This window comes from Monodelphis domestica, chromosome 5 (genome assembly GCF_027887165.1).
Source record: "Monodelphis domestica isolate mMonDom1 chromosome 5, mMonDom1.pri, whole genome shotgun sequence".
In the NCBI taxonomy this organism is placed as follows: domain Eukaryota; kingdom Metazoa; phylum Chordata; class Mammalia; order Didelphimorphia; family Didelphidae; genus Monodelphis; species Monodelphis domestica.
The window spans coordinates 35,071,812-35,099,439 of record NC_077231.1 but is presented as its reverse complement, the minus strand read 5'-3'; the positions used below and the strand labels follow the sequence as shown (position 1 = coordinate 35,099,439).

Genomic DNA, 27,628 nt, shown 5'->3' with positions numbered 1-27,628 from the left:
TGTGGATTATATTTTTTTTCTTTTAATCACATTGGTACTTTTTCTGTTATTTTGTATATATCTTTGTGAGTCTTTGGTTTCTTAACATACAAAATTTGTAAAACCTTTCCATTCGACACTATAATTTTTAAAGAATTCCATAATGATCATGGTCAACCAAGATGCAGTGCTCAATACCCAGTCTAAGAACCACCAGAATATTTCATTTCTCACATCTCCTACTCCCCTCATTCTGTTGACTAATATGTCTGAATAGTAGGAGTTTCATAGTACAGGTTTGTGTGTTCCTCCACACTTTCTTTTTTCTACTTCCTGAAAGGTGGATAAACAGCAAAAGTGTGGTAGCTGGGTAGAGTTTTTTGAAAATCATTATTTGCATATAATTTGATGACCTGCTAATGGATTTCAATTTAAAAAGTATTAAATCTTATTTAAGTAGTTTTCCCTTAAAAAATCAAGCTGGTAGTTGCATATGTCAATATTTAGATCTGTTTTTTTACTGACAGTATTTTGTATTATACATTTTCTCCCTTCTCTAGAGAATTTCTCTGCACCCCCTGATGTCACTACAACTACCTCCTCTTCTTCATCCTCTTCTTCAATTCGCCCAGCAAATATTGATCTGCCCCCCTCGGGGATAGTTAAAGGCATGCACAAAGGGTCTAACCGTTCCAGCCTTATGGACACAGCTGATGGTATGACTGCTTCTCAGGTGGCCACCCTTGGCCAAACAGGAGAAGGAAATTGAACTAGTTTATTTTGGTTTGTTAGTCTCCCACTTATAATGAAAGTAATTGCAATTGTCTCCAGGCTGCTAGCAACAAATGTTATTCTACTGCATTTTTTTGCAATGTGAATATTTATAATCGCTTATCATTTCCTATGAGATGCTTTGAACAAAAAGTGATCAAGGAAAAATAATAGAGGTTCTTCAAGGAATCATTAGGCCCTTTTTGCATTCTGGTAATACCTATGGTCCCTTTTTCAGAGCAATTTTTTTTAGAGCATAAAATAAAATGCATGGGATTGCAATTATATTGAAATATATTCTGTAGACAGGAAGACTTCAGATTAGATGCAATCTGGTGGTAGTCCTCAAAACTACAGTAATTTCAAAGTAATTTCTAGTTATGGTTTATTTAGAAATCACCAACTATAATGTTGTGATGTGAAAATATACCAATTTCTTTTGGTGACAGTCACAGATACTGCTAATAGTATTATGGTGTGTTACCTACATTCATTAATGAAATTTTAAATTTTCAGCTAGTGGTTATTGAAAATTAAAATATAAATTTTTTGCCCATCCAAGTTCACAGATCCTTTAAATTCAATCCATAGATCCTTTAGGTGTCTGTACACTTCAGGTTAAGAACCCCTAAGATAGAAAAAAGAAGGAAGAAATGAAATATTATGATCATAAAACTATTATGTGTGTGTATTTTTACATATACTTAATTGTGCTATTGAAATCAATTAAGATTTTGGGGAGAGGTCTATATCATGAAAAATAGGAGTGCCTGTAATGAGTAGTGAATTTAAAATCATTATATTAAATGATTTTCACAATTTAACCATAATTATTTTCTTTCCTATAGGTGTCCCTGTCAATAGCAGAGTTTCTACAAAAATCCAGCAACTTCTGAATACTCTGAAACGACCCAAAAGACCTCCCTTAAAGGAATATTTTGTAGATGATTCTGAAGAAATTGTAGAAGGTAGTAACAAGTCTGCCAAACACAAATTATGAACTTTCTTTTTAAACTAAGGACATCAGATCTGTTTCAAGAATTGATGACCTCAGTTGGGCGCACAGGGAATTGGGGGAGAAGGGAACGAGGGATCAGGAAAGGCTTCATATAAAAGGTGTTTGAACTTAGTCTTGAAGTAAGAGATTCTAGAAGATAGAGATCCATTCCAGGCATTTCCTGGAGGGTGGCCAGGGCAAAAGCACAGAGTTAGGAGATATCTCACATTTTAAAAAGGAACTAACTCTAGAACACTGAATTAACACCTAATATGCAACTAAGCATTTTTACATGTAGCATCAAATTTGAGTGAGGCTATGAAATTTGACTCCCTAAATATTTAGACATATTTAATGCCAATTTCTGTCTTCTTCCTTTGTTAGTCTTCAGATACTTACTGTGTGCCAGAATTATTGTTATATGTTCAAGAGGATACTGAAATACACCTTCTGACCCCAGAGAGCTTACAGTAAATGAAACATAGTTAATCAAAAAGCTAATTAATAAAACAACCAGTAAATAATAACATCCAGATATGGATATGTGCTGTTGTAGTTTGGAGGAGGAAAATACCCAATTCTGGCCAGAGAAAGTAGTGTTGATTATTACTCATTTATTATATCTCACTATCATCAGATTTTTACTGAAAGCCTGCTATATTCAGGTTTTTCTGAAACCATCATTTCCTTCTTTTCTTAAACCCTTACCTTCTCTCTTTAGTATTGATTCTCAGATAGAAGAGCCATAAGATTAGGTAATTAGGGTTAAGAAGATTGTCCAGGGTCCCACAGTCCTAGATTCTAGGTGTGGTGTTCTCTCTACTGTGCTGCCTGACTATCCTCCCTACCCCCACTTCATCACTTCATTCTCTCTCTCTCTCTCTCTCTCCCTCTCTCTCTCTCTCTCTCTCTCTCTCTGTCTCTCTCTCCCTCTGTCTCTCCCTCTCTCCCTGTCCCTCTCCCTCTCTCCCTCTCTCCTTCACCCCCTGGTTTCCTGAATCATTGGTTCCAAGGCAGAAGAATGGTAAGAACTAGGCAGTGGGGGCTAAGTGACTTGCCCAGGAAGTGTCTGAGGTCAGATTTGAACCCAGGACCTCCTGTCTCCAGGCCTAACTCTCAATCTACTGAGCCACCTAGCTAACCCCAGCCTTTCATTTCTTAAAGCATAATAGTATTCCATCACATTCATAGACCATGACAGTCATTCCCCAATTGATGCACTCTCCTTCAGTTTGTGCTTCTTTTCTACCACAAAAAGAACTGCTATGAATATTTTTGAATCTGTGGTTCTGTTTTCTCACTTGGTTTGATTTCTTTGGGGATAGACTTAGACATTGTAGGATAAAATGAGTTGCAATACACTTAAAAATTTTTTGTTTAAATTCAGACAATTTTCTTAATTAATTTATAGTATTTTTCCATTGTTACAAGATTCATGTTCTTTCCCTCCTCTCCCCACCACCACTGTCCCATAGCCAATGAGCATTTCCACTGGGTTTTACATGTGTCACTGATCCAGACCTATTTCCATATTATTGATATTTGCACTAGGATGATCATTTAGAGTCTGCATCCCCAATCATATCTCCATCGACCCATGTGATCAAGCAATTGTTTTTCTTCTGTGTTTCTATTCCTATAGTTCTTTCTCTAGATGTGGATAGTGTTCTTTCTAATGAGTCCCTCAGAATTGTCTTGGATCATTGAATTGCCACTAGTAGAGAAGTCCATTACATTCATTTGAGCCACAGTGTATCTCTCTCTGTGTACAATGTTCTCCTGGTTCTCCTTTTGCTCTGCATCAGTTCCTGGAGGTCATTCCAGTTCCCATGGAATTTCTCCAGTTCATTATTCCTTTTAGCACAATCATCAACAGATACCACACTTTGTTCAGCCATTCCCCTATCAAAGGACATCCCTTCATTTTCTAATTTTTTGTCACCACAAAGAGTGATTTTATAAATATTTTCGTACTAGTCTTTTTCCTTTTTACCCAGCAGTGGTATGGCTGGATCAGAGGGCAAGCAGTTCTAATTATAAGATATTTAGAACACTTTTTCATATTTTTATTGATGGTTTTGATTTCTTTATCTGGAAATTGCCTATTCATGTCCCTTGCCTATTTATCAATTGGGGAATGGCTTGATTTTTTGTACAATTGATTTAGCTCTTTATAAAATTGAGTAATTAGACCTTTGTCAGGTTTTTGTTATGAAGATTTTCCCCTAATTTGTTGATTTCCTTCTAATTTTGGTTATCTTGGTTTTGTTTGTAATCAAATTTATTTTAATTTAATGTAATCAAAATTATTCATTTTACATTTTGTAATATTCTCTGTCTCTTGCTTGGTCTTAAAATCTTTTCTTTCCCATAGATCTGACAGATGAACTATTCAGTGTTCACTAAATTTACTTATAGTTTCCTTCTTTATATTTAAGTCATTCACCCATTCTGAATTTGTCTTGGTATAGGGTGTGTGATGTTTATCTAAACCTGATATCTTCCATACTATTTTCCAATTTTCCCAGCAGTTTTTGTCAAATACTGACCCAAAAGCTGGGGTCTTTGGGTTTGTCATAGACTATCTTGCTGAGGTCATGAGTATATTAATTTGGGTAAATTGTCACTTTTATTATTAACTCGCCCTCCCCATGAACAATTAATGTTTTTCCAATTATTTAGATCTAGATTTAATTGTGTGGAAAGTGTTAAAGTGTTTTGTAGTCGTGTTCAAAGAGTTCCTGTGTTTGTCTTGGCAGATAAATGCCCAAGTATTTATATTGTCTACGGTGATTTTAAATAGAATTTCTCTTTCTAACTCTTGCTGCTGAGATGTGTTAGAAATATATAGAAATACTGATGATTTATGTGGGTATATTTATTTTGTATCCTGCAACTTTGCTAAAGTTGTTGATTATTTCGACTAGCTTTTTAGTTGATTCTCTAGGATTTTTTAGGAAGACCATCATATCATCTGCAAAAAGTGATAGTTTAGTCTCCTCGTTGCCTTCCATTTCTTTTTCTTCTCTGATTGCTACTGCTAGTGTTTATAGTACAATGTTAAGTAATAAAGGTGATAATGGGCATCCTTGTTCTTATTGGGAAGACTTTTAATTTACCCCCATTGCAGATGAGGTTTGCTGATGGTTTTAGATTTTTATTGTTTATTATTTTGAGGAAAGGCCCTTCTATTCATATACTTTCTAGTGTTTTTCAATAGGAATGAGTGTCGTATTTTGTCAAAGGCTTTTTTTGCATCTATTGAGATGATCATGTGATTTCTGTTGGTTTGGTTGTTGATATGGTCATTTATGTGGATGGTTTTCCTAATATTAAACCATCCTTGCATTCCTGGTATAAATCCGACCTGCTCATAGTGAATAATCCTCGTGATCACTTGCTGGAGTCTTTTTGCTAGTATTCTATTTAAGATTTTTGTATCTATGTTCATTAAGGAGATTGGTCTGTAGTTTTCTTTCTCCGTTTTTGGTCTGCCTGGCTATGGAATCAGTTACATATTTGTGTCATAAAAGGAATTTGGTAGAACTCCTTCTTTGCTTATTTTGTCAAATAGTTTATATAGTATTGGAATTAGTTGTTCGTTAAATTTTTGTTAGAATTCACTTGTGAATCCATCTGGCCCTGAGGATTTTTTCTTAGGGAGTTCTTTGATGGCTTGTTCAATTTCTTTTCTATGAGATTTAAAATGGTTGAGGTCTTAAACTGTAGTGATTAAAATAGTGGAAGATATAAATTATGATAGATATAAGAGAGGGTGAGTAAATTTGACCGCAGAAATATGTTTCACTACAGTGTCTTGGGTTTTAAAATCAAATATAAGGTGGTCGCCAGGGAAATATTCCCAATTATTCAAATACCCAAGTCAATTGGGTTTTATAGAGATTTTAATTAACAATACAATGAGTAATCAAAGAAAGAGAGAGAGAGTAAGAAAGGAATAAGTATGAAGGGCCTCAAGCCAATATGGCCTAGACCTGAGTCTTAAAAGAGAGATCAGTCAGTTTTTTATGACTCACCATAAGATCTGTCTAAGTAAGGATTTTTAATGACACCAGGCCAGCAGCATCTCAGCTGCTTTCACCAGCTCCCTCCTCCATCTGAATGTTTCAGAATCAGTCTACTCAGAATGAGTCTCTCCAATCTGAATGTTTCAGAATGACTTCCCAGCTCTTCCCTGAGCTCTTATTTTTAAGGACAAAATCTTCTCTGTCACTTCCCCTAAGTCCTTACATCTACCAATCACTGTAGATGTTTCTAAAGGACCGCCCATTCTCAGTCCACCCCTAAGAAGGTGTGGATTTTTGAGTAATTCTGAGTAAGTTTTCCAGTACTTTGTTCCTTGTAAATTCACAAGTTGCTTGACCTTTATAGGTACTTAGCTTAAGAAAAGTATGGGCTTAAGTACTTTTCATTGTTCAGAAAAGAGTTCTCTGTCCTAAAGCAGTCCTAAGTAGGGTGGAGTAGGGATATTCCCAAGGCAAGGAGCCCCCACACTCAAGTAGAGTTCTCACCATCTGCTAGGGAATTTTTTTAAGTAGAAGATTCCCCAATGGGGGAAACCCCTAACACTCATAAGTCTGAGAAATTTTGAGGTTTACAATCCCCCCTGATGATCATGGGAGACTAGTCTCTCCATTGATCAATGAACATAATCAATTTTGTAATTCAAAATGCACTTCTAACTATAAATATACAGGATATTCAATTTTCTAAGAGAAATTAGAATAGTGAAAGAGGAAATAGAAAAGAAAATAAAGAAAAGAAAGCAAAACCAATGTTTTGCTAGGCACATTGACAGAAAGCCAAATTAGGGGTAGTCCCTTTTGGCATAAATGAGTACATTTACAATAAATGTTCAATCCAAGTTCAGTTCAATCAATCATATACAAAGTTCATTCTTGATCTTCTTGATGAAGTGTAGGTTTTCTGGCATCTTTCTGCAACAGTTCATTCTCTGGATATAAAAGTTCCAAGCTTCTTTCTTGAAGATCTTTTCTCAAACAAAATCAAAATCTTGAATTTTTATAAAAGTACAATCTTAAACAAAAAATCAAAATTTTTGGATTTTTATAAAAATACAATCTCAAACAAAAAATTCAAAATTCAAAAATTCTTAGATTTTAAATTAAAATACATTTCCGGAGATGGGATTATTTAAGTATATTATTTCTTTTTCTTTTAATCTAGGCAATTTATATTTTGTAAATATTCATTCATTTCACCTAGATTTCCATATTTGTTGCTGTATAATTAGGCAAAATAGTACCTGAATTTCCTCTTTATTAGAGGTCACTCTTTTCATCCATGATACAGTTGATTTGGTTTTCTTCTTTTTTTTCTTAATTAGATTAACCAATACTTTATTTTATTTGCATTTTCAAACTACCAGATCTTAATCTTAGCTATTAGTTCAAGAGTTCTTTTATTTTCAATTTTATTGATTTCTCCATTGATTTTTTTTTGGATTTCCAATTTGGTCTTTTTCTGAGGGTTTTTAATTTGTTCACCATGTGGTCCTGAAAAGGTGTATTCCTTTTTATCCCTATTCATTTTTCTCCATATATCTATTAACTAATTTTTCTAAGATTTTATTCACATCTCTTACTTCTTAATTATTTTTTGGTTTGATTTATCTAACTCTAATAGTGGAAGGTTCAGGTCTCCCACTAGTATAGTTTTACTCTCTATTTCCTCCTTAAACTCTAATAGTTTCTCCTTTAAAAATCAATGGTATACCATTTGGTGCATACATGTTGAATATTGATATTTTTTCTTTGTCTATACTACCTTTTATCAGGATATAATTACCTTCCTTATCTCTTAATCAAATCTATTTTTATTTTGGCTTTGTCAAATATCATGATTATGACTCCTGACTTCTTTTTCTCAATTGATGCCCAGTAAATTCTTCTCCAGCCTCTTACCTTCCCTGTGTGTCTACCTGCCACATGTGTGTTTCTTGTAGACAGCATTTGGTAGGATTTTGGTTTTTAATGAAACACTCTGCTATCTGTTGATTACTTTCTTAGCTTTTGTCTTGCAGGGCTTTGCTTCCCAGGCAGAAGCCCAAGTGAGGACAGGTAATGTGATGTTCTTTGTGTAGGGTGCTTTAAAATTTTTTTTGCCCTTCGGCTATTTTTTCAGCCCTAATTGCCATGACTGTGTCCAATCCTGTCTCTGCCCAATCTCCGCACTCTACTGCCCAGGGTTCATGCTCTTCAGCCTCGGATTTTAAGTCTCACTGCCAAGGCTTTGCACTGCCTTCAGGGATCAGTCTGTGGTGCTTTCAGCCAGCTCCTGAGAATTTAGAGATTGCTGGGGCCCTTGCTCTGAGTCTGGCATGGTAGGTGGTGTAGGGGAGGGTTGATCAGCTTGCCCTTTGATAAGTGCAGTTTCGCCCCTGATAGCATGGGAATCCCTAAACATTGCCTACCTTTACGGCTACCTTCCATGGGAGAGCACCTTTACTCATCCAGTTTTGATTTCTGTCCTTTTGAGATACTTTCTAATGATCGGTTGGAAGGAGATTCAGAAGGTTCCTGCTACTAAACTGACATCTTACCTCCACCTCGAGGTCATTTCTTTGATCAGAGTTACTAAGTCTTTCAAAGTTGATTAACTTTACAATATTGTCATTCCTGTATAAATTCTTTTCCTGTTTCTACTCACGTCCCTTTGCATCAGTTCATAGTCTCTCCAGTTTTTTCTAAAATCTTTCCCTTCAATATTTCTTACCGCATTATAATATTGCATCACATTCATAGACCATCACTTGCTTAGCCATTCCCCAACTGATGGAGGGCAATTTCTAGTTCTTTTTGACCACAAAAAAAAGACTTGCTGATGAATATTTAGTATCTATGAGTCCTTTTTCATTTGTTTTGATCTCTTTGGGGATAGATCTTGAGGTGGATTTGCTTGGTCAAAAAGCACACACAGGACTTCCAGGGAAGCATGGCTGCAGAGTAGATGCAGCTCACTTCCTCTCCTCAGACCCAATAACACAGATGACCTCAAAAGACCCCCCCTCCCCCCCCCCCAAAAAAAACCAACCATCTTCATAAGATCGGAGGAACCCCATACTAAGGCACAGCACTGAAGGTAGGTGGGATTCCAGCATTTCTACAATATAAGGGAAAAGCTGACCCAACCCCCCCTCCACCCACCCACCACACATCCGGAGCCAGAGTTAAAGTCAGCCCTGGCCAGAATCAACAAGTGAGGGAAGGGCACCCCAGGACTAAACAACGGGCAGCCCCAGGTCTGGGGACCTGACTAAGACCATCAAGGGCCCACTCCTGTGAGTAGAAACACCCGAAATCCTGGCAGGCGGGCAAGGGGAACTCAGATCGCGGGCACCCAGAACTAGCACGCTATAATCAACGAGTGAGCAAAGGGATCCCTTGAAGTGAGCAAGGGGCACCCACAGGTCTTGGGAGTTAAGTAAGACCACCAAAGACCTACACCTGAGAGCAGTAACACCCGAAACACCAGCAGGCAGGGGAGGGCAGGCCCTGGGAAGACAGCTCAGATGCGGAGAACAGAGAAATTACCCTAGGCTAAAGCCTTGATCAGTAGACCCTTACCCTGAGAGCTAACCGTCCTCACTCAGATTTCTGACTGGAAAGGGAAGAAAAAAAAACCCATAGAGATGGAAAACAATGCCCAGGTACAACCTCCCAACACCAAGAAAAGCAAGAAGAAGGGGGTGACTTTGGATATATTTTATGGAGGGAAAATACAGAATACAGAGGAAATAGAAGAGGAAACACAAACAAATGCTCCAAAACCTTCCAAAAGAAATGGAAATTGTCCACAAGCTCTTGAAAAATTTAAACTGGAAGTTATCAAAAAGATGGAAGCCTTCTGTCAGGAAAAATGGGAAATAATGCAAAAGGAACTCGGCAATCTGAAGGACAAAAACACACAATTGCATAAACAGATTGAAGCCTCAAAAAGCAGGACAGACCAAACTGAAAAGAAAAACCAGTCTTTAAAGGTCAGAATCAGGCAACTGGAAGACAAGAATCTTGCAAAAGAGCAAGAATTAATAAAGCAAAGTCAAAAGACTAAGAAATTAGAAGATAACATAAAATATCTCACTGACAAGGTGACAGACCTGGAAAACAGAGGAAGGAGAGATAATATGAGAATCATTGGTCTACCAGAAAAGCCAGAAATAAACAGTAATCTGAATATCATAATACAAGATATCATCCAAGAAAACTGCCTGGAGATTCTAGAACAAGGGGACAAAATAGGCATAGAAAGAGCTCATAGAACATCATCCACACTAAATCCTCAAAAGACAACTCCCAGGAATGTAATTGCCAAATTCTAAAGCTTTCAAGCAAAAGAAAAAATCTTACAAGAAGCCAGAAAAAGACAATTTAGATATAAAGGAATGCCAATCAGGGTCACACAAGACCTTGCAATTTCCACACTGAATGACCATAAGGCATGGAACATGATATTCAGAAAGGCAAGAGAGGGGGGCAGCTGGGTAGCTCAGTGGATTGAGAGCCAGGCTTAGAGACGGGAGGTTCTAGGTTCAAATTTGGCCTCAGACTCTTCCCAGCTGTGTAACCCTGGGCAAGTCACTTGACCCCCCATTGCCTAGCCCTTACCACTCTTCTGCCTTGGAGCCAATACAAAGTATTGACTCCAAGACGGAAGGTAAGGGTTTAAAAAAAAAGAAAGAAAAAGAAAAAAACAAAGGCAAGAGAGCTGGGTCTTCAAGTAAGAATCAGCTATCCATCAAAACTGACTATATACTTCTAGGGGAAAGTATGGTCATTCAACAAAATAGAAGATTTCCAAGTATTTGTAAAGAAAAGACCAGAGCTCTGTGGAAACTTTGACATCCAAACACAAAGAGCAAGAGAAACATGAAAAAGTAAATATGAAGGAAAGGGAAAAGGAGAAAAATGTTATCTTTTTCTTTTGTTCAAACTCTCTTCTATAAGGACTACATTTATATCAAATTATATATATATTAATATGTGGGGAAAATATAATGTGTAACTCTCAAATATTGTATGCATCATTAGAGTAGTAAGAAGAATCACGCATAGGGAAAGATTGGGGCCTTAAGATGATAAGGAGAAAGGGGGGGAAAGAAAGAAAAAGGGAGGGGGGAATCATTGATGGTACTAAGGTATGCTTCAAGAAAAAGAAAAAAACTAAATAGAATAATCTTTCTCACACAAAGATACACATGGAAAGGAGAGGGAAAGAAATCTATAAGAATGAGAAGAAGAGAGTGTTAATTTGTATTACTTAAACCTTACTCTCAGTGAAATCAACTCTGAGAGGGAAGAACATCTAGATCCATTGGGATCTTGAATTCTATATTATCCAACAGGGTAAGAGAGAAGGGGAAATTAAGGAGTGGGTGGGGGGAGGGAGTATAAAAATGGAGGGAAGGAGAGGGGGGAGGGAAGTTAACAGACCAAAAAAAAAAAAACAAAAAAAAAACACCCCCAAAACCAACAAACAAGAAGGGAACAAAAGGGGAAGGGCTAGAAAGAGAAGCATAGCAAGGGTGGGGACTAGGGGGACTGATTTAAAGTAAATCACTGGTTTAAAAGGTTATAGCTAAAGAAAAAAAGTCAGAATTTGGGGAGGATAGCAAAATGCCAGGGAATCCACAAGTGACAATGATAACTTTGAACATGAATGGGATGAACTCACCCATAAAACGTAGACAAATAGCAGAATGGATTAGAATCGAAAACCCTACCATATGTTGTCTTCAAGAAACACACATGAGGCGGGTAGATTCTCACAAGGTCAGAATTAAAGGATGGAGTAAGACCTTTTGGGCCTCAACTGATAAAAAGAAGGCAGGAGTTGCAATCATGATATCTGATAAAGCCAAAGCAAAAATAGACCAGATTAAAAGGGATAGGGAAGGTAACTATATTCTGTTAAAAGGGAGTATAGACAATGAGGAAATATCACTAATCAACATGTATGCACCAAATGGTATAGCACCCAAATTTCTAATGGAGAAACTAGGAGAATTGAAGGAGGAAATAGACAGTAAAACCTTATTAGTGGGAGACCTGAACCAACCACAATCAAATTTAGATGAATCAAATCAAAATATAAATAAGAAAGAGGTAAAAGATGTGAATGAAATCTAAGAAAAATTGGAGTTAATAGACATATGGAGAAAAATAAATAGGGACAAAAAGGAATAACACCTTCTTCTCAGCACCACATGGCACATTCACAAAGATTGTCCATATACTAGGTCAAAAATACATGGCATACAAATGCAGAAAAGCAGAAATAATAAATGCAACCTTTTCAGATCATAAGGCAATAAAATAATGATCAGTAAGGGTACATGGAGAGCCAAATCAAAAGATTAATTGGAAATTAAATAATATGATACTCCAAAATCGGTTAGTTAGAGAAAAAATCAAAGAAACAATAATTTCATTGAGGAAAATGACAATGTTGAGACATCCTTTCAAACCTTATGGGATGCAGCCAAAGCAGTACTCAGAGGAAAATTCATATCCCTGAGTGCATATATTAACAAACTAGAGCGGGCAAAGATCAATGAATTGGAAATGCAAATAAAAAAACTTGAAAGCGAACAAATTAAAAACCCCCAGAAGAAAACCAAACTAGATAATCCTAAAAATTAAGGAGAAATTAATAAAATCAAAAGTGATAGAACTATTGAATTAATAAAGAAGACTAGAAGCTGGTACTTTGAAAAAACAAACAAAATAGACAAAGTACTGGTCAATCTAATTAAGAAAAGGAAAGAAGAAAAGCAAGTTAACAGCATCAAAAATGAGAAGGGGACCTCACCTCCCAATGAAGAGGAAATTAAGGCAATCATTAAAAAATACTTTGCCCAACTATATGGCAATAAATATACCAATCTAGGTGATATGGATGAATATTTACAAAAATATAAATTGCCTAGACTAACAGAAGAAGAAATGGAATTCTTAAACAATCCCATATCAGAAAAAGAAATCCAACAGGCCATCAAAGAACTGCCTAAGAAAAAATCCCCAGGGCCTGATGGATTCACCAGTGAATTCTATCAAACATTCAGAGAACAGTTAATCCCAATACTATACAAACTATTTGACATAATAAGCAAAGAAGGAGTTCTACCAAATTCCTTTTATGACACAAACATGGTACTTATTCTAAAGCCAGGCAGATCAAAAACGGAGAAAGAAAACTATAGACCAATCTCCCTAATGAATATAGATGAAAAATCTCAAATAGTATACTAGCAAAAAGAATCCAGCAAGTGATCACGAGGATTATTCACTATGAGCAGGTCAGATTTATGTCAGAAATGCAAGGATGGTTTAATATTAGGAAAACCATCCACATAAATGACCATATCAACAACCAAACCAACAGAAATCACATGATCATCTTAATAGATGCAAAAAAAGCCTTTGACAAAATACGACACTCATTCCTATTGAAAATACTAGAAAGTATATGAATAGAAGGGCCTTTCCTCAAAATAATAAACAATATAAATCTAAAACCATCAGCAAGCCTCATCTGCAATGGGGTAAATTAAAAGTCTTCCCAATAAGAACAAGGATGCCCATTATCACCTTTATTACTTAACATTGTACTATAAACACTAGCAGTAGCAATTAGAATAGAAAAAGAAATTGAAGGCATTAAAACAGTCAAGGAGGAGACTAAACTATCACTTTTTGCAGATGATATGATGGTCTACCTAAAAACTCCTAGAGAATCAACTAAAAAGCTAGTCGAAATAATCAACAACTTTAGCAAAGTTGCAGGATACAAAATAAACCTGCATAAGTCATCAGCATTTCTATATACTTCCAAGACAGCTCAGCAGCAAGAATTAGAAAGAGAAATCCCATTCAAAATCACCTTAGACAAAATAAAATACCTAGAAATCTATCTCCCAAGACAAACACAGGAACTATATGAACACAACTACAAAACACTCTCCACACAACTAAAACTAGACTTGAGCAATCTGAAAAACATTAACTGCTCATGGGTAGGACGAGCCAATATAATAAAAATGACCATCCTACCCAAACTTATTTATCTATTTAGTGCTATAGCCATTGAACTTCCAAAAAATTTTTTGACTGATTTAGAAAAAAACATAACAAAGTTCATTTGGAAGAACAAAGGATCAAGGATATCCAGGGAAATAATGAAAAAAAAAAATACAAAGGAAGGGGGCCTTGCAGTCCCAGATCTCAAACTCTATTATAAAGCAGAGGTCATCAGAACAATTTGGTACTGGCTAAGAGACAGAAAGGAGGATCAGTGGAATAGATTTGGGGTAAGTGACCTCAGCAAGACAGTCTATGACAAACCCAAAGACCCCCAGCTTTGGGGACAAAAACTCACTATTTGACAAAAACTGCTGGAAAAACTGGAAGACCGTGTGGTAGAGATTAGGTCTGGATCAACACCTCACACCCTACACCAAGATAAACTCAGAATGGGTGAATGACTTGAACATAAAGAAGGAAACTGTAAGTAAATTGGGTAAACACAGAATAGTATATGTTAAACCTGTGGGAAGGGAAAGACTTTAAAACCAAGTAAGACATAGAAAGAGTCACAAAATGTAAAATAAACAATTTTGATTACATCAATGGTTTTGTACAAGCAAAACCAATGTAACCAAAATCAGTAGGGAAGCAACAAACTGGGAAACAATCTTCATAACAAAAACCTCTGACAAAGGTCTAATTATTCAAATTTATAAAGAGCTAAATCGATTGTACAAAAATTCAAGCCATTCTCCAATTGATAAATGGGCAAGGGACATGAACAGGCAGATGCAAATCAAAACATCTCTGAGGTATCACCTCACACCTAGCAGATTGGCTAACATGACAACAAAGGAAAGTAATGAATGCTGGAGGGAATTTGGCAAAGTTGGTACATTAATTCATTGCTGGTGGAGTTGTGAATTGATCCAACCATTCTGGAGGGCAATTTGGAACTGTGCCCAAAGGGCGATAAAAGACACCCTTTGATCCAGCCATAGCACTGCTGGGTTTGTACCCCAAAGAGATAATAAGGAAAAAGACTTGTACAAGAATATTCATTGTTGTGCTCTTTGTGGTGGCAAAAAATTGGAAAACGAGGGGATGCCCATCAATTGGGGAATGGCTGAACAAATTGTGATATATGTTGGTGATGGAATATTATTGTGCTCAAAGGAATAATAAAGTGGAGGAATTCCATGTGAACTGGAACAACCTCCAGGAAGTGATGCAGAGTGAGAGGAGCAGAGAGAGTGACAGGAGAACATTGTACACAGAGACTGCTACACTGTGGTACAATCGAACGTAATGGACTTCTCCATTAGTGTCAATGCAATGTCCCTGAACAATCTGCAGTGATCTAGGAGAAAAAACACTATCCAGAAGCAGAGGACAAACTATGGGAGTAAAAGCACCAAGGAAAAGCAACTGCTTGACTACAGGGGTTGAGGGGACATGATTGAGGAGAGACTCTAAATGAACACCCTAATGCAAATACCAACAACATGGAAATGGGTTCGAATCAAGAATATATGTGATACCCAGTGGAATCACACGCCAGCTATGGGAGAGATGGGAGTGGGGGGAGCAAAAGAAAATGACCTTTGTTTCCAATGAATAATATTTGAAAATGACCAAATAAAATAATGTTTAAAAAAAAAAGCACACAGTTTAATTGCTTTTTGGGCATAGTTCCAAATTGCTTTCCAAGATGGGTCAAACTAGGTTATATCTCCACTAATAGTGCATTACTGTACAATCTCCATTTTCTCACAGCCTCTTTTGTCATTTTCATTTTCTTTTTGTCACTTTTCTTTTTTTGTCATCTTAGCCAATCTCTGATAGGATCCAAGGTGGCATCTTAGAGTTTTTTTAATTTTTATTACTCTATTAATAATTTAGAGCATTTTTAAATGCCTATTGATAAGTTGAAGTTATTCCTCTGAAAACTGTATTCATATCTTTTGACCATTTATGAATTTATTTTTTTATCATAAAAGCTAATGTACAAAGTTCAGAGGAATAGGTTTTTTTTCCTTGTAAATTTGTCTAAGCTACCTGTAGTATCTTAGAAATGAGAAATTTTTCAGAGAAACTTATTGCAAAGATTTTCCCTCCAATTTCCTGATTTTCTTTTAATTTTACATCAATTTGTTTTGTTTTGCTTGTGCAAAAGGTTTTAATTTTATGTAATCAGAATTATCTATTTTACTTGCTGTGAACCTCTTGATCTTGTTTGTTGATCAAGATACCTCATTGCTCATTAAGTTTTGGCCAAGGACTTCCAGACTATTTACTTCATCTGCCATGCTTGGAATGTACTCCCTCTCGCCTCCACATTCTAAGATCCTTGGCTTCAAGCTTTAGCTCAAATTCTACTAATTGAAGTATTTCCTGATCCTTCCCTTTCCCCCATGCCCTTGATAATGCTCTTTCTCAATGAACTACCCTGAATTTTTTATGTATTTAGTTTGTATGTGCTTAGTATGTATATGTCATCTCCTTCAGTAAAGTATTATTAGATCCTTGAGAAAAGAGATGATTTATTTTATTGTGTATATGCTTACCAGTTGATAATATAGTTGTTCATAATAACTTCTGTCTTCCATGATATCATTTAAAATAAATTGAATGTTTTTACAGAGAAATTAATAAATTAGACTTCCTTTGAAATATATCTATAGCCATAGTATCTTGCCACACAATAGACAGTAAATATTGAAATTCAATTGAACCTCCAAAGTGAATTTAAAACCAAGTATTGCAAACAGTGGGTTACCTCCAAAAGTAATAAGTTATATATCACTTGAAAGTTTTCAAGTAAGAGCTCCCAAACCACTTGTTTATAGATCTTAACTTTACAAATACTAGTTCAAGTACTAATTGAATTAGCTTTTTAAATTTTTTATTTAATGGATTAATTTTAGAGCATTTTTCCAGGATTACAAAAATCATGTTCTTTCCCTCCCCTCCCCCAACCCCCTCCCATATCCAAAGCACAATTCCACTGGGTTTTACATGTCTTTTGTCAAGACCTATTTCCATATTATTGATATTTGCACTAAGGCGATCATTTGGAGTCTATATCCCCAGTCATATCCCCATTGAACCCTGTGATCAAGCAGTTGTTTTTCTTCATTGTTTCTGCTCCCACAGTTCTTTCTCTGGATGTGGATAGCGTTCTTTCTCATGAGTCCCTCTGGATTGTCCTGGATCATTGCATTGCTGCTAGTAGAGAAGTCCATTATGTTCGATTGTACCACAGTGTATCAGTCTCTGTGTACAATGTTTTCTTGTTTCTGCTCCTCTCATTCTTGAATTAGCTATTTTTAAAAGATTCTTCTAACTCAGATTTCATGAGAAAAAAATTTCAGTTGGAAATGATCTTAAAGTTCATGAGTAGTATATGGTGCTTTCATGTTTCCTTTTAACATTGTTTCCTTCTGTATAGTACCTCAGCCAGACCCAAACCAGCCCAAACCAGAAGGACGTCAGATGACTCCTGTGAAGGGAGAGCCTTTGGGAGTCATCTGTAACTGGCCCCCTGCTCTAGAATCAGCACTGCAACGGTGGGGGACCACTCAGGCCAAATGTCCTTGTCTAACTGCACTTGACGTTACCGGGAAGCCAGTTTATACTCTAACATATGGTGAGCTTAAAAGATTCCAATTCCTATTTGTTTTCCTCCTTCTGGTGTATAATAAGATATGTGAGCTTGTTAGCAAAATGGTCTTCTAGAATTACATATGGTAGAAGGTTTGCAAGAAAAAATACAATGTTTTTAGCTTGATATTCAACAATTACTGACTTTGGTATGTCAGCAGCCCTTTCAAATTAGGTAATTGGCTGTTTAGTGCTAAGTATATTGTCAAGTGTTTCCATTTTCCACTGTAGTAGTTGAAGGCCTGCCAATATCTAAAAACTCAACAGAGGCTTGATAGCATGGGAGGAAACATTTCCTAACAGCTAATGTCCTTAGCATGAGAAAGAATATGTAATGGTAGAAATGCAACATTGATAATATTCTGATAAAATAGTTAACTTATAGGAATTTTTGCTATATCTAAAGCTCTAAACTAACATTATTTGCAAGAGGGAAAAACTAGAGGCTTTCCCAGTAAATTCCCCACTGTTAATTGACATTTAAAAGTCTAGTGATATCAATAAAATCAGATTAAAGATTGATTAAAAATTGAACTACATAAACATTGATAAAGATAAAAAATCATTCTTATTTGATAATGTCACGATGTCTCTTAAAACTCCAGAAAAATCAGCTAAGAAAGTAATCAAAGCTGTTTCTAGCTTTGGCAAAATAAGAAAATACAACGTCAATGCATAGAAATAAACAGCAAAAGCAAGAAGGATATAATCAAAAGGGACATCCCAGTCAAAATATTCATAAAATACCTAAAAATATCTGGAAGTCAATCTACCAAAATCCTTGAGATTTATAAAAATGTAATTACAGAGCTCTCTAAAGAATACAATTTTTTTTTTAGTGGTCATTTCTAGCTGTCCTCTTCCCCACTGTTGCAATAATCCCTCCATTGTAACAAAGAAAGGCAGTTACATAAAACCTCCCAACAGATGGACTGTCCTTTATTTTTTGTCACAAGAGATGCTTAGAAAATGTGGCTGTTAGGGAAGAATACATTGAAAATTAATGTCATAAAGAGAAATTATTGCAATAAAATTAGCATTTAAAAAAATTCAGATATACTTCTAATGAACTGAGGTCCTTTCCCTCAGGTAGAGAGTCTTATTGGACAGATGAAATTTGTACATGAGAAATAATAGAGACAATGATAACTAAATCATGAAGTGCCACTTTTTTGTTAGAAACTTTGGTACCAGTAGAACATAAGTTCCATGAAGGAAGGAACTTTTTTGGTTTTGTTACTGTATAGCCTCTAGAATTCTACCTGGCAGACCAAATACATTTTTGTTTGATTGAATTGAATGATGCTGGAATTTGTTTTTTTGTCCCATCCCTGGCCTATGCAGTGCCTCCACAGGAGTGTTGCCATGGCTTTTTTTAATGTGATAACTACATTGTTTAAGCCCCAGAGATGAGCTTGGCCTATGTAGTCTAAAATTGTCTTTTCCTTTCCAGGAAAATTATGGAGCAGAAGCCTCAAGTTGGCCTACACCCTGCTTAATAAACTGGGGACAAAAAATGAGCCAGTATTAAAACCTGGAGACAGGGTAATTTTCAAAATGTCTGGGTTTTTGTTTCTTTCTTCAAAACAAGAGAAATGTTGGTGGAGTCATGGAAGGGACAGTGATATTTTTTCAAAAAACAGTATCAAGAGAGTTTACTTTTCAGAAAAAGAAATTCGTTAATGTTGAGCTTTCTGTTACTACTTTTTAGAATCATGAAAACTGTTTGCAGCCAATCTTCTACACACAATACTATAGTGTAATTGTAGTGGGAAATGATGACCTTTTACAGCCTTTTTTTTTTTGCTTCTTGTGTCCATCTTTTGATGCTAATCAGATAAGAATTAGGCAGCCAGACCAATAAAGAAAGAAGAGCTGAAATCTTTCTCACAGCCTAACCACCTTCAAACAGAACTTTGATACTTATTTATACTAGAAGAAATAGCAATTAGACTACCATTTTATTTTTAGTAAGACCCAAAAACCTTTGTCAGTTTCCCATTGGCTTTTTTTTTCTTTCTGTTTTATATATTACTTCCTAAGAAAAGCCAAATTAAAAATGTTTCATACACCTTTGGATTAAAAATGTCTCATTTTAACTTGGATATTCATTGAATTTGAGGTGGTTTTAAAAGGTGTTAATTTCTTGGCAGCTAAATATAAGTTTCTGTTAATGTTAAATATTTTGAAATTATACAACTTCATCTCAAGCTTCCATTAGGAACATGAACCCAAGATTGAACCTTTGAAGAACATCGAAAAGATCACTGGATTAAGCTCTTAAAAGTTCTTTTTTAATGTGGTGAGAGGCATTTGAGAAACAAAATCTGTGCCTAGAACAACCCAGTTCTGTAACTCTAATTCAGTAATCTACAGGGTGATCACTAAATTCTCAGAAGAATTTTTTCCCAGTAGAATGGACTTTTTTCTATAGGAGGGAATATGTCATTGCTATTAAACTTTTTATAAAATTGTCATGTGCTGTTACTATCAGTATCTATTAATGCTTAACATTAAGAACAGTTTTTACATTTAGCCTATCTTGGGAACAGGATCAGAAAAGTACAGTTTCATTACTGTTCATCAAAATTGCTACTTATGTAATCATAGGAAGGACAGAATGCTTCCAAGTATTTTGCTCTATTATATTAGTTAGCTAGTTTCCTCCAGAATAAAGAGGTTACTATTTGCATTTGAATCTTTGCATTATAAGCCATCTGACACTCTAAAGTATGTTGTTGAGAACTTTGCCTTTGTTTTCCTTCTAATTAAATGTCCTCATGATTTAGGTGGCTCTGGTCTATCCCAACAATGACCCTGTCATGTTCATGGTGGCTTTCTATGGATGTCTCCTAGCAGAAGTAATCCCTGTACCCATAGAGGTGCCTCTCACTAGAAAGGTAATGTTGTCAAAGCTAAAGGGCATGATGGTATGATAGGGATAAGAAAACATTAACATTTATTTTGAAGAATACACTCATTAGCTATTTTGAGAGCAAAGTGCTTACTCTCTGACGGGTTTCTTGAGACTTCCCTCTTACTGACAAGTTATGGAAACAGATTTTCCATAAATTCACAGGTCAAGAGCTGTAAAAGAACTTTTTGGTCCTTCTCATTTTGCAATTGGGTGTGCCAAGGTTCCTGGAAGTTAAGAGATTTGTCCAAAGCCATGCACAGAGTGGGTTGTAGGGGAAAGTTTTTAATTTAAGCCTTCTGATTGGAAATCCAAGACACAGTGGGTAAGCGTTGGGTCACATGTGTTTATAAGCTAAATGAAGGGAAAATCACTGCTATTCCTGTCCTGCACCTCTGACTCATCAAAGTATCCTGAGATACACTGGACTTTTTCAGTAATAATAGTAACTACTACTAATTACTAGTAGTTACATAGCACTTGAAGGTTTGCAAAGTACATCCTATGCAAGCAATTATAGTTTATTTTAATTTTTTGTGTCTTCTCTTTTTAAATTCAGAAATATTTTACTTTCTCAATTACGTGTATAATAATTTTCAATATACATTTTCCAAAATTATAAGATCCAAATCATCCCCTTTCCTCCTCCCACTCAGAGATGGTAAGCAATTTGATCTGGGCCATACCCGTATTATCATATAAAACATACTTTCATACAAATCTTTTTAAACCCTTAACTTTAATACTAATTATTGGTTCCAAGGAAGATGATTAGTAAGGTCTTGGGATTAAGTGACTTGCCCAGGGCCTCCCATCTCCAGGTCTGGCAATCTATCCACTGAGCCATCTAGCTGCCCCACACAGTTACTATTTGATTTATGTCTTGCTATCTTGAGCAACCAGCACAACTCTCAGCATTTAACAAATAATTATAGATTGGTTAATTTACTGCAATGTTGGGGAAAACTAGTCCTTTAGTGAGCAGTTCTAGCATTTATCTCAAGTCATATTGAAAAAGCATAATTTTTTTTAAACCCTTACTTTCTGTCTTAGAATCAATACTATGTATTGGTTCCAAGGCAGAAGAGTGCTAAGGGCTAGGCAATGGGGGTCAAGTCACTTGCCCAGGGTCACAGAGTCTGAAGCCAGATTTGAACCTAAAACCTCCCGTCTCTAGGCCTGGCTCTCAATCCACTGAGCTCCCAGCTGTCTCCAAGAGCATCATTTTTGATCCATGAATAAATGGGAACATTGGCAAAATTAGGATTAATTTTCAGCAATGTGGAACAGTTTGGTTTAAATGTTTAATTTATTACCCAGAAGATAGTATTTTCTAACTGTGTAAGAAGGTTGTTGTCCTAAAATTCTAATCCAGTGACAGATTCTAGTGTGTATTCATACTATAAGCTCCCAAGTGACATGGAATTACCATGGGTTGGATTTTTAGAAAGTGTATGGCCATTTCTTGTCTCTCTGACGGTGATGCTGTTATTCCCTCTGCAGGATGCTGGAGGACAGCAGATTGGCTTCTTGCTGGGAAGTTGTGGTGTGACATTAGCTCTCACCAGTGAAGTTTGTCTGAAGGGGCTTCCAAAAACTCAGAATGGAGAAATTGTACAGTTTAAAGGTGAGTAGAAAAACTCACTTTTGTTCAGAAAGTCAGTTTCACAATTTTAAGATGGTGGAAACAGAGCTAGATATATGTCTGAAGAGATTCGAGACTTCCTTAAGAAGTGATTATAGTAGCCAAAAAGTCAATATTAGTACTTTAGGTTGCATTGAAAAAGGAGTGTTCTGAACTAGAGAAGTATAGCATCTGGTGAATTTTATTCATTTTAGGGAGTCATACTCTAAGCAATGACATTGAGAATTGGAGACACGGCCTGTGTAAGACAGTGATCATTAACCTTAAGGTCATTCCATATAAAGATTAAGTCAAAAAGGAAAGATATTTAGTCCAGAGAAGAAAAGACTTAGGGAAGAAAAGAGAAACATTTTAAAGTTTTTGATAAGCTATCATGTAAAAGGGGGATGGAAGTTGTCTTACTTGTCTGAGAAGATGGAGCCATGAATGGTAGGCACAAGTTTCAGAGGAGTGAGAAAACTCTCAAATGTGACTTTCTCCACTCACACAACTTCAGGCCTATTTCACCTCCTTCCGAGATTACTGCTTTAGTCTCTTCTTTAGTATCCCTGTCATAAGCCTCTCATCTTTTGACATGACGTGATTTTCCATAATTGGACATCTGAATATGTGATTCCCTTATTCAGTCAACTCCATTAGTTTCCTTTTGCCTCTAGGACAGAATATTTATCTTTAAGCCCATTTCATAAGAGTCCCTCTCTTCCTGTATGACACAAATCAAGCACCATCTTTTACATGAAGTGAAGCCTCTCCTGAGCCTTGCAGCTGCCAGGACCCTCCCTCCCAAACCTTGTATTTAGCTACTTTTGCTTTATATTTGTGCTATATATGTATACACATGTCCTTGTCTCCTCCATTAAAATATGAGCTTCTTATGAATAGATTATGTTTCATTCTTTGTACTTGGATCACAATGCTTGGCACTGCTAAGTGCTCAATAAATATTTGTTGATTATTGATCCATGCTGTCAAGAAATTGAATAGGCTCTCATGGAAGGTAGTATAAGGATATTAGAAATTTAAGTCTTGTTATGTTAGTTTAGAGATAAGAAGTAGAGAAGCTGTATTGAGAAAGAATCGGAATTTCAAACAGCTGAGACAGTGTCAGTTTCGAGTTTAATGGTTTTTCTGTGACAATTGCTCTCTTGTGTATGGCAGTTGATCTCTGGCAGTTGGCTGAGTCAGACTCTCTTTCTGAGGGTTTGGAGGAGGTAACATCTTTTTCCTCTCTCTCACTGTCTGAGGTACAAGGAAAGGAGGGAAAGACCTGAAGGAGCTAAGTGTTTTCCTTTCCCTCCTTAGGAAACACTAGTATCTATCTTTTTCTGTTTTTATAGATTGTTTTAACTCTGAAAAGACTAAAGAAAGACCTGGTCTTTGTTTTGGACTCTGAGTTTGCTAAGTCTCAGAGTCCTAACTTGGTTCTTGCTGAAGTTCAACCATGGTAGCCTTTGTTATTTTTATATCTTGGAGCTGAAGTTAAGAATTATAAGGATAATAGTGTTAGTTTATTTAGAATAGTAAACATTTGGGTTAGTCAGATCAGGAAGGATCAGTGTAGCCTGTGGAAACAGGAGAAAAGGTTCCTTGAAGAACCAGGGTGTTGTATTTGGGTGGTGTTGGAATCCCTTAAGAGTTAGAAATCCTTTTTCATCATTATATTTTCAATAATTATTTTATTTTTTATAACAAGTCTCTTTAGTGTCCTTTCACCTGGACCTGAAGAGAAGTTCACTTATATACTTTCACCTCACTGATATAAACTGAAGATATTTTGTAAGCACAACAAGCAAAGTATCTAAATCAGTTTATTACCCATAATCAATTCATTGCCCATTATTTTTACAGTTTGCCTTTCATTTTTACAGTAGTGAATTTTCCTTTCCTGGAGCTCTCCCAGCAAAGCCAGGATGCCCAGCTATACAAAGAATTCTTATTTATATGGTTATGTATAGGCTGCACTATATGGCTTTCTCAGGTTTGTTCCCAGCTCTTCTGTTATGTGGTATGATAATAGATGTCAGCCATAAGTTAAGATAGCATTAAAAGGTAACAAAATCCAAATTAAATGTCATAGAAAGTGTTGGATCTTCAATTCCAAAACATACCCTTCCTTCCTTTAAGACAATAAACTACAAAAAGTGGGGCATTCCATGTATTGTCAGTTGCAATAATTATTATTAGATGATTTAACTTAATGTTTTTTGAGGGAAGGTCCTAGACAAGAGGGATAGTTATTCAAAAGTGACTGTTGGATCAATAAAAAATAGATCATAAAATTTATTGTAGAAAAAAGAACAAAGTACAGGGTTATTAGGTTGTCTGAAATAGGTAGGGGCTTCATGGTCCTCTAATACCTTCTGATTCATTCAAGTTTATGTCATAATAGAAAATTATATTTGTAAAATATCTTAACATTTATTAACATTCCATTTGAAAAATTCTATTTCTCAGAATAGTAATGTGTTTGTCAATTTTCAACAATGGGAACAAGTCTTTGAGGTTCACTAGAAGTAAAAAAACACTCCCAAAATATTTTGGGGAAATGTCCTTATCATCTAATGAACATTCCCAGATCTTATATGTGACCACTGCTGCCCCATAATGAAACCGTATCAAGTTTAGCATTTGTTTCAAGTAATTCCCATGTACCTCTAGTAACCCTACCCATTGTTGAGGAGACTTCTGCAAACATTAAGTGCTTAATTCAACAAGAAACATTTATTAGAAAATATTTACTAAAGGGAGAACTGGCTCCTACCCTGTCATGAACTAAGTGTGTAACATTGGACAAGTGAAAGTTTTGGACCTCTTTGGTCTCTTTCATTTATAATTCATGATCTCATGACTAAAGGGTACATATGGCAGTGTACTGCTCCGAGTCATTTCGTATAAAGATAAGCAGCGAGAAGGAAATTTGCTTTTTTTTTTTTCATGAAAGAGGCAATCTTCTCTTGTCAAATCGCAGAGTCAGCCCTTTACTAAATTTGTATCCGTTTAACAGGTAAGAATCTGGACTTAATTGAAATTAATTACACTGGTGGGGGGAGGGGAAAGAATCTAGATTTGCGAAGAAATCCAGTCGAGTATCAACTATTTTCTGATCAACCAAAACCACTAATTGCTTTCTTTGGATTTGATTTAGGTTGGCCCCGTCTCAAGTGGGTTGTAACAGATTCCAAATATCTTTCCAAATCACCTAAAGACTGGCAGCCGCACATCTCACCTGCTGGCACAGAACCTGCCTACATAGAGGTAAATTCTAAAACAGGTTCAGAAATGTTGCCAAACTTTCTACCATCACTATGAATAAACATCCAAAAAATAACTCATTTTGTAGGAGTCTCAATATTAGAAGTTGCAGCTTTCCACTTCTGTGTCCAATGTCCGTCTAACTGAAATGAGAAAGGGTTTTATTGGTGGATCTGTTGAAGTCCCTCTTCCCTCCTCCTTCTCTGGTGATAGAAAACAGTAACCCACCCAAACCCTCCCAGCTGGGGGACATGGAATTCACATGCCGAAGCCTGTAATGGCAGTTGTCCGTCCCATGATGAACCTCAGGGACAGAGTTAGGTTTGAGGTGAGAAGTAGAGGGAGTGAGTAGGAGGTGGTTCTACTGTTTCTAATTGTTTAGAAAGCAACCAAGAAGCAAAATAAAGGAGGGGAATCTATATGGTGTAGAGAAAACGTTTAGCATGAGAGGGCCTGAATTCAAGTCCTGCCCTGATAACTTACTATCTCTGTGACTTTACAGTCACAAGTCACTTTAAGCTCTTTAGGCCTTTAGCTTTCTCATCTGTAACAATGGGCATTGGAGGAAGGGTGACTGAGTGAAATAGCTTCCAAGTGAAAAAGTAAATGGAATGAGAGAATATTAGGGGTACGGATACTGACAAAATTTAATGTAGAGCTTTGACAGCAAGCATTTAAATGCTGCTCTGTGCCAGGCACTGTGCCAAGCACTCGGGAACAAGGAAAGGCCACAGGGTCCCTCTTCTGAGGTACCTCACAGGCTAATGGGGAGAGCAGTGAGCTGTAGACTCGTAGAGTGAGCTGCCAAAGCAGTCCACTCACTTCTCCGAACCTTAGGCTCTTCATCTATAAACCACAAACATCGGACTAGATGGCATCTAAGAGGCTCATGCCGCCACCACAGGGATTCTGTGCTTGCCTTGTTTTCTAAAAACCACATTCTGTATCTTGATGGATACTTAGATTGAACTGAAAAATCAAAGCCCACTTGTAGGGAGTCTTGTAGTTGCTTGTGTCGCACTTTTTTTTTTTAATCCATACCTTCTGCTTGGAATTGACACTGTGTATTGGTTTCAAGGCAGAAGAGAGGTAAGGGCTAGGCAATGGGGGTGAAGTGACTTGCCAGGGTCACACAGCTGGGAAGTGTCTGAGGCCAGATTTGAACCCAGGTCCTTCCATCTCCAGACCTGGCTCTCAATCCACTGAGCCACCTACCTGCCCCCTTGTGTCACACTTTTAAGCAAAAATAAACTCTTACGGCTTTACAGACTTCCGAGTTAGAAATCATTCTTTAATTCTGCCGTGGTGTTTTTGTTTTGTTTTTCTTTTCAGTACAAGACAAGCAAGGAAGGGAGTGTCATGGGAGTCACAGTGTCCCGACTTGCCATGCTGTCTCACTGCCAAGCCCTGTCACAGGCCTGCAACTATTCTGAGGGTGAGCTCCCATTCCAGGGCTGCCCCCACTGTTTTACTTTCAGTGTATTCATGTGATCACAGAAGTGTTCAGTAAGGCCCCTCTGAATGGCCACATTTAGAGTACGATAATTATAATCTGAGCAGCTTCAGTGTTCGACCCCTTCTTGTCTTGCTTCACATGGTGGGTTTGTTTTTCTGAATATGTGATAGTTTAGAAGAGGATTCTGGATTGGCCAGATGTGAATAATTTTGAGAGATTTAGTGAAGCAAAAAGAAAAGTTTTCGCTTAATTCTCCTTATGGCTGCACGACAGCTTTGCCTACATCTGACCCTCAGTAAGGAGCCACTGCATTTGTAAGTTTGGAGGGCGAGTCATAGATCCTTAATCCAAGCCAAACAAGAAAGAGTTAGTGAGAGGTAGAGAGAGGGTTTGTGGCGGTGATTTGTGTCATGTGGACAGGCCGATACCAGATTGTGTGAAATACTGACTAGGTTGCCGTTACTGAATAGTTAACAAGCACAGGGATTATCACCCTGTGATCACAGACCAACTTGAGGCCTCCTGAAGGATTGCCTACAGGCCCTCGAACCCCAAGCCTTCTACTCTGAAATGGAGGCAATTGTAGTGCTTTCAGTTAAAGAGTCGTTTGAGTTGGGGCAAGGGGTACTCTTGCCATCAATCAGCACTCACTGATTTTTCACTTTGAAGGTATCATCTGCCTTCACATTTTTCACTCTGACTTTTCCATTATAGGGGAAACCATAGTAAATGTATTGGACATCAAAAAGGATGCTGGACTGTGGCATGGCATATTTGCGGTAAGCTACTCTGAGTCAGAGTAATAATAAATAATATATAAAAATAATAAACCTACTCCTTCACTGATTAACGGGATTTTAAAATCCACTCCATTCGATTTGTTGCT

General features: G+C 36.7%; 1 protein-coding gene across 2 annotated transcripts in view; it reads left to right on the top strand.

The window, feature by feature from the left end:
* The window catches only part of DIP2B (disco interacting protein 2 homolog B), a 209,332-nt gene that overhangs the window by 128,486 nt on the left and 53,218 nt on the right, over positions 1 to 27,628 (top strand). For both annotated transcript variants that reach the window (XM_056798247.1, XM_056798246.1), the window contains 9 exons: positions 540 to 695; positions 1,599 to 1,718; positions 17,264 to 17,461; positions 18,929 to 19,020; positions 20,265 to 20,375; positions 21,893 to 22,016; positions 25,180 to 25,289; positions 26,619 to 26,721; positions 27,457 to 27,521. In XM_056798247.1, coding sequence (XP_056654225.1) covers positions 540 to 695; positions 1,599 to 1,718; positions 17,264 to 17,461; positions 18,929 to 19,020; positions 20,265 to 20,375; positions 21,893 to 22,016; positions 25,180 to 25,289; positions 26,619 to 26,721; positions 27,457 to 27,521 — 1,079 coding nt within the window. The remainder of the gene's footprint in view (positions 1 to 539; positions 696 to 1,598; positions 1,719 to 17,263; positions 17,462 to 18,928; positions 19,021 to 20,264; positions 20,376 to 21,892; positions 22,017 to 25,179; positions 25,290 to 26,618; positions 26,722 to 27,456; positions 27,522 to 27,628) is intronic.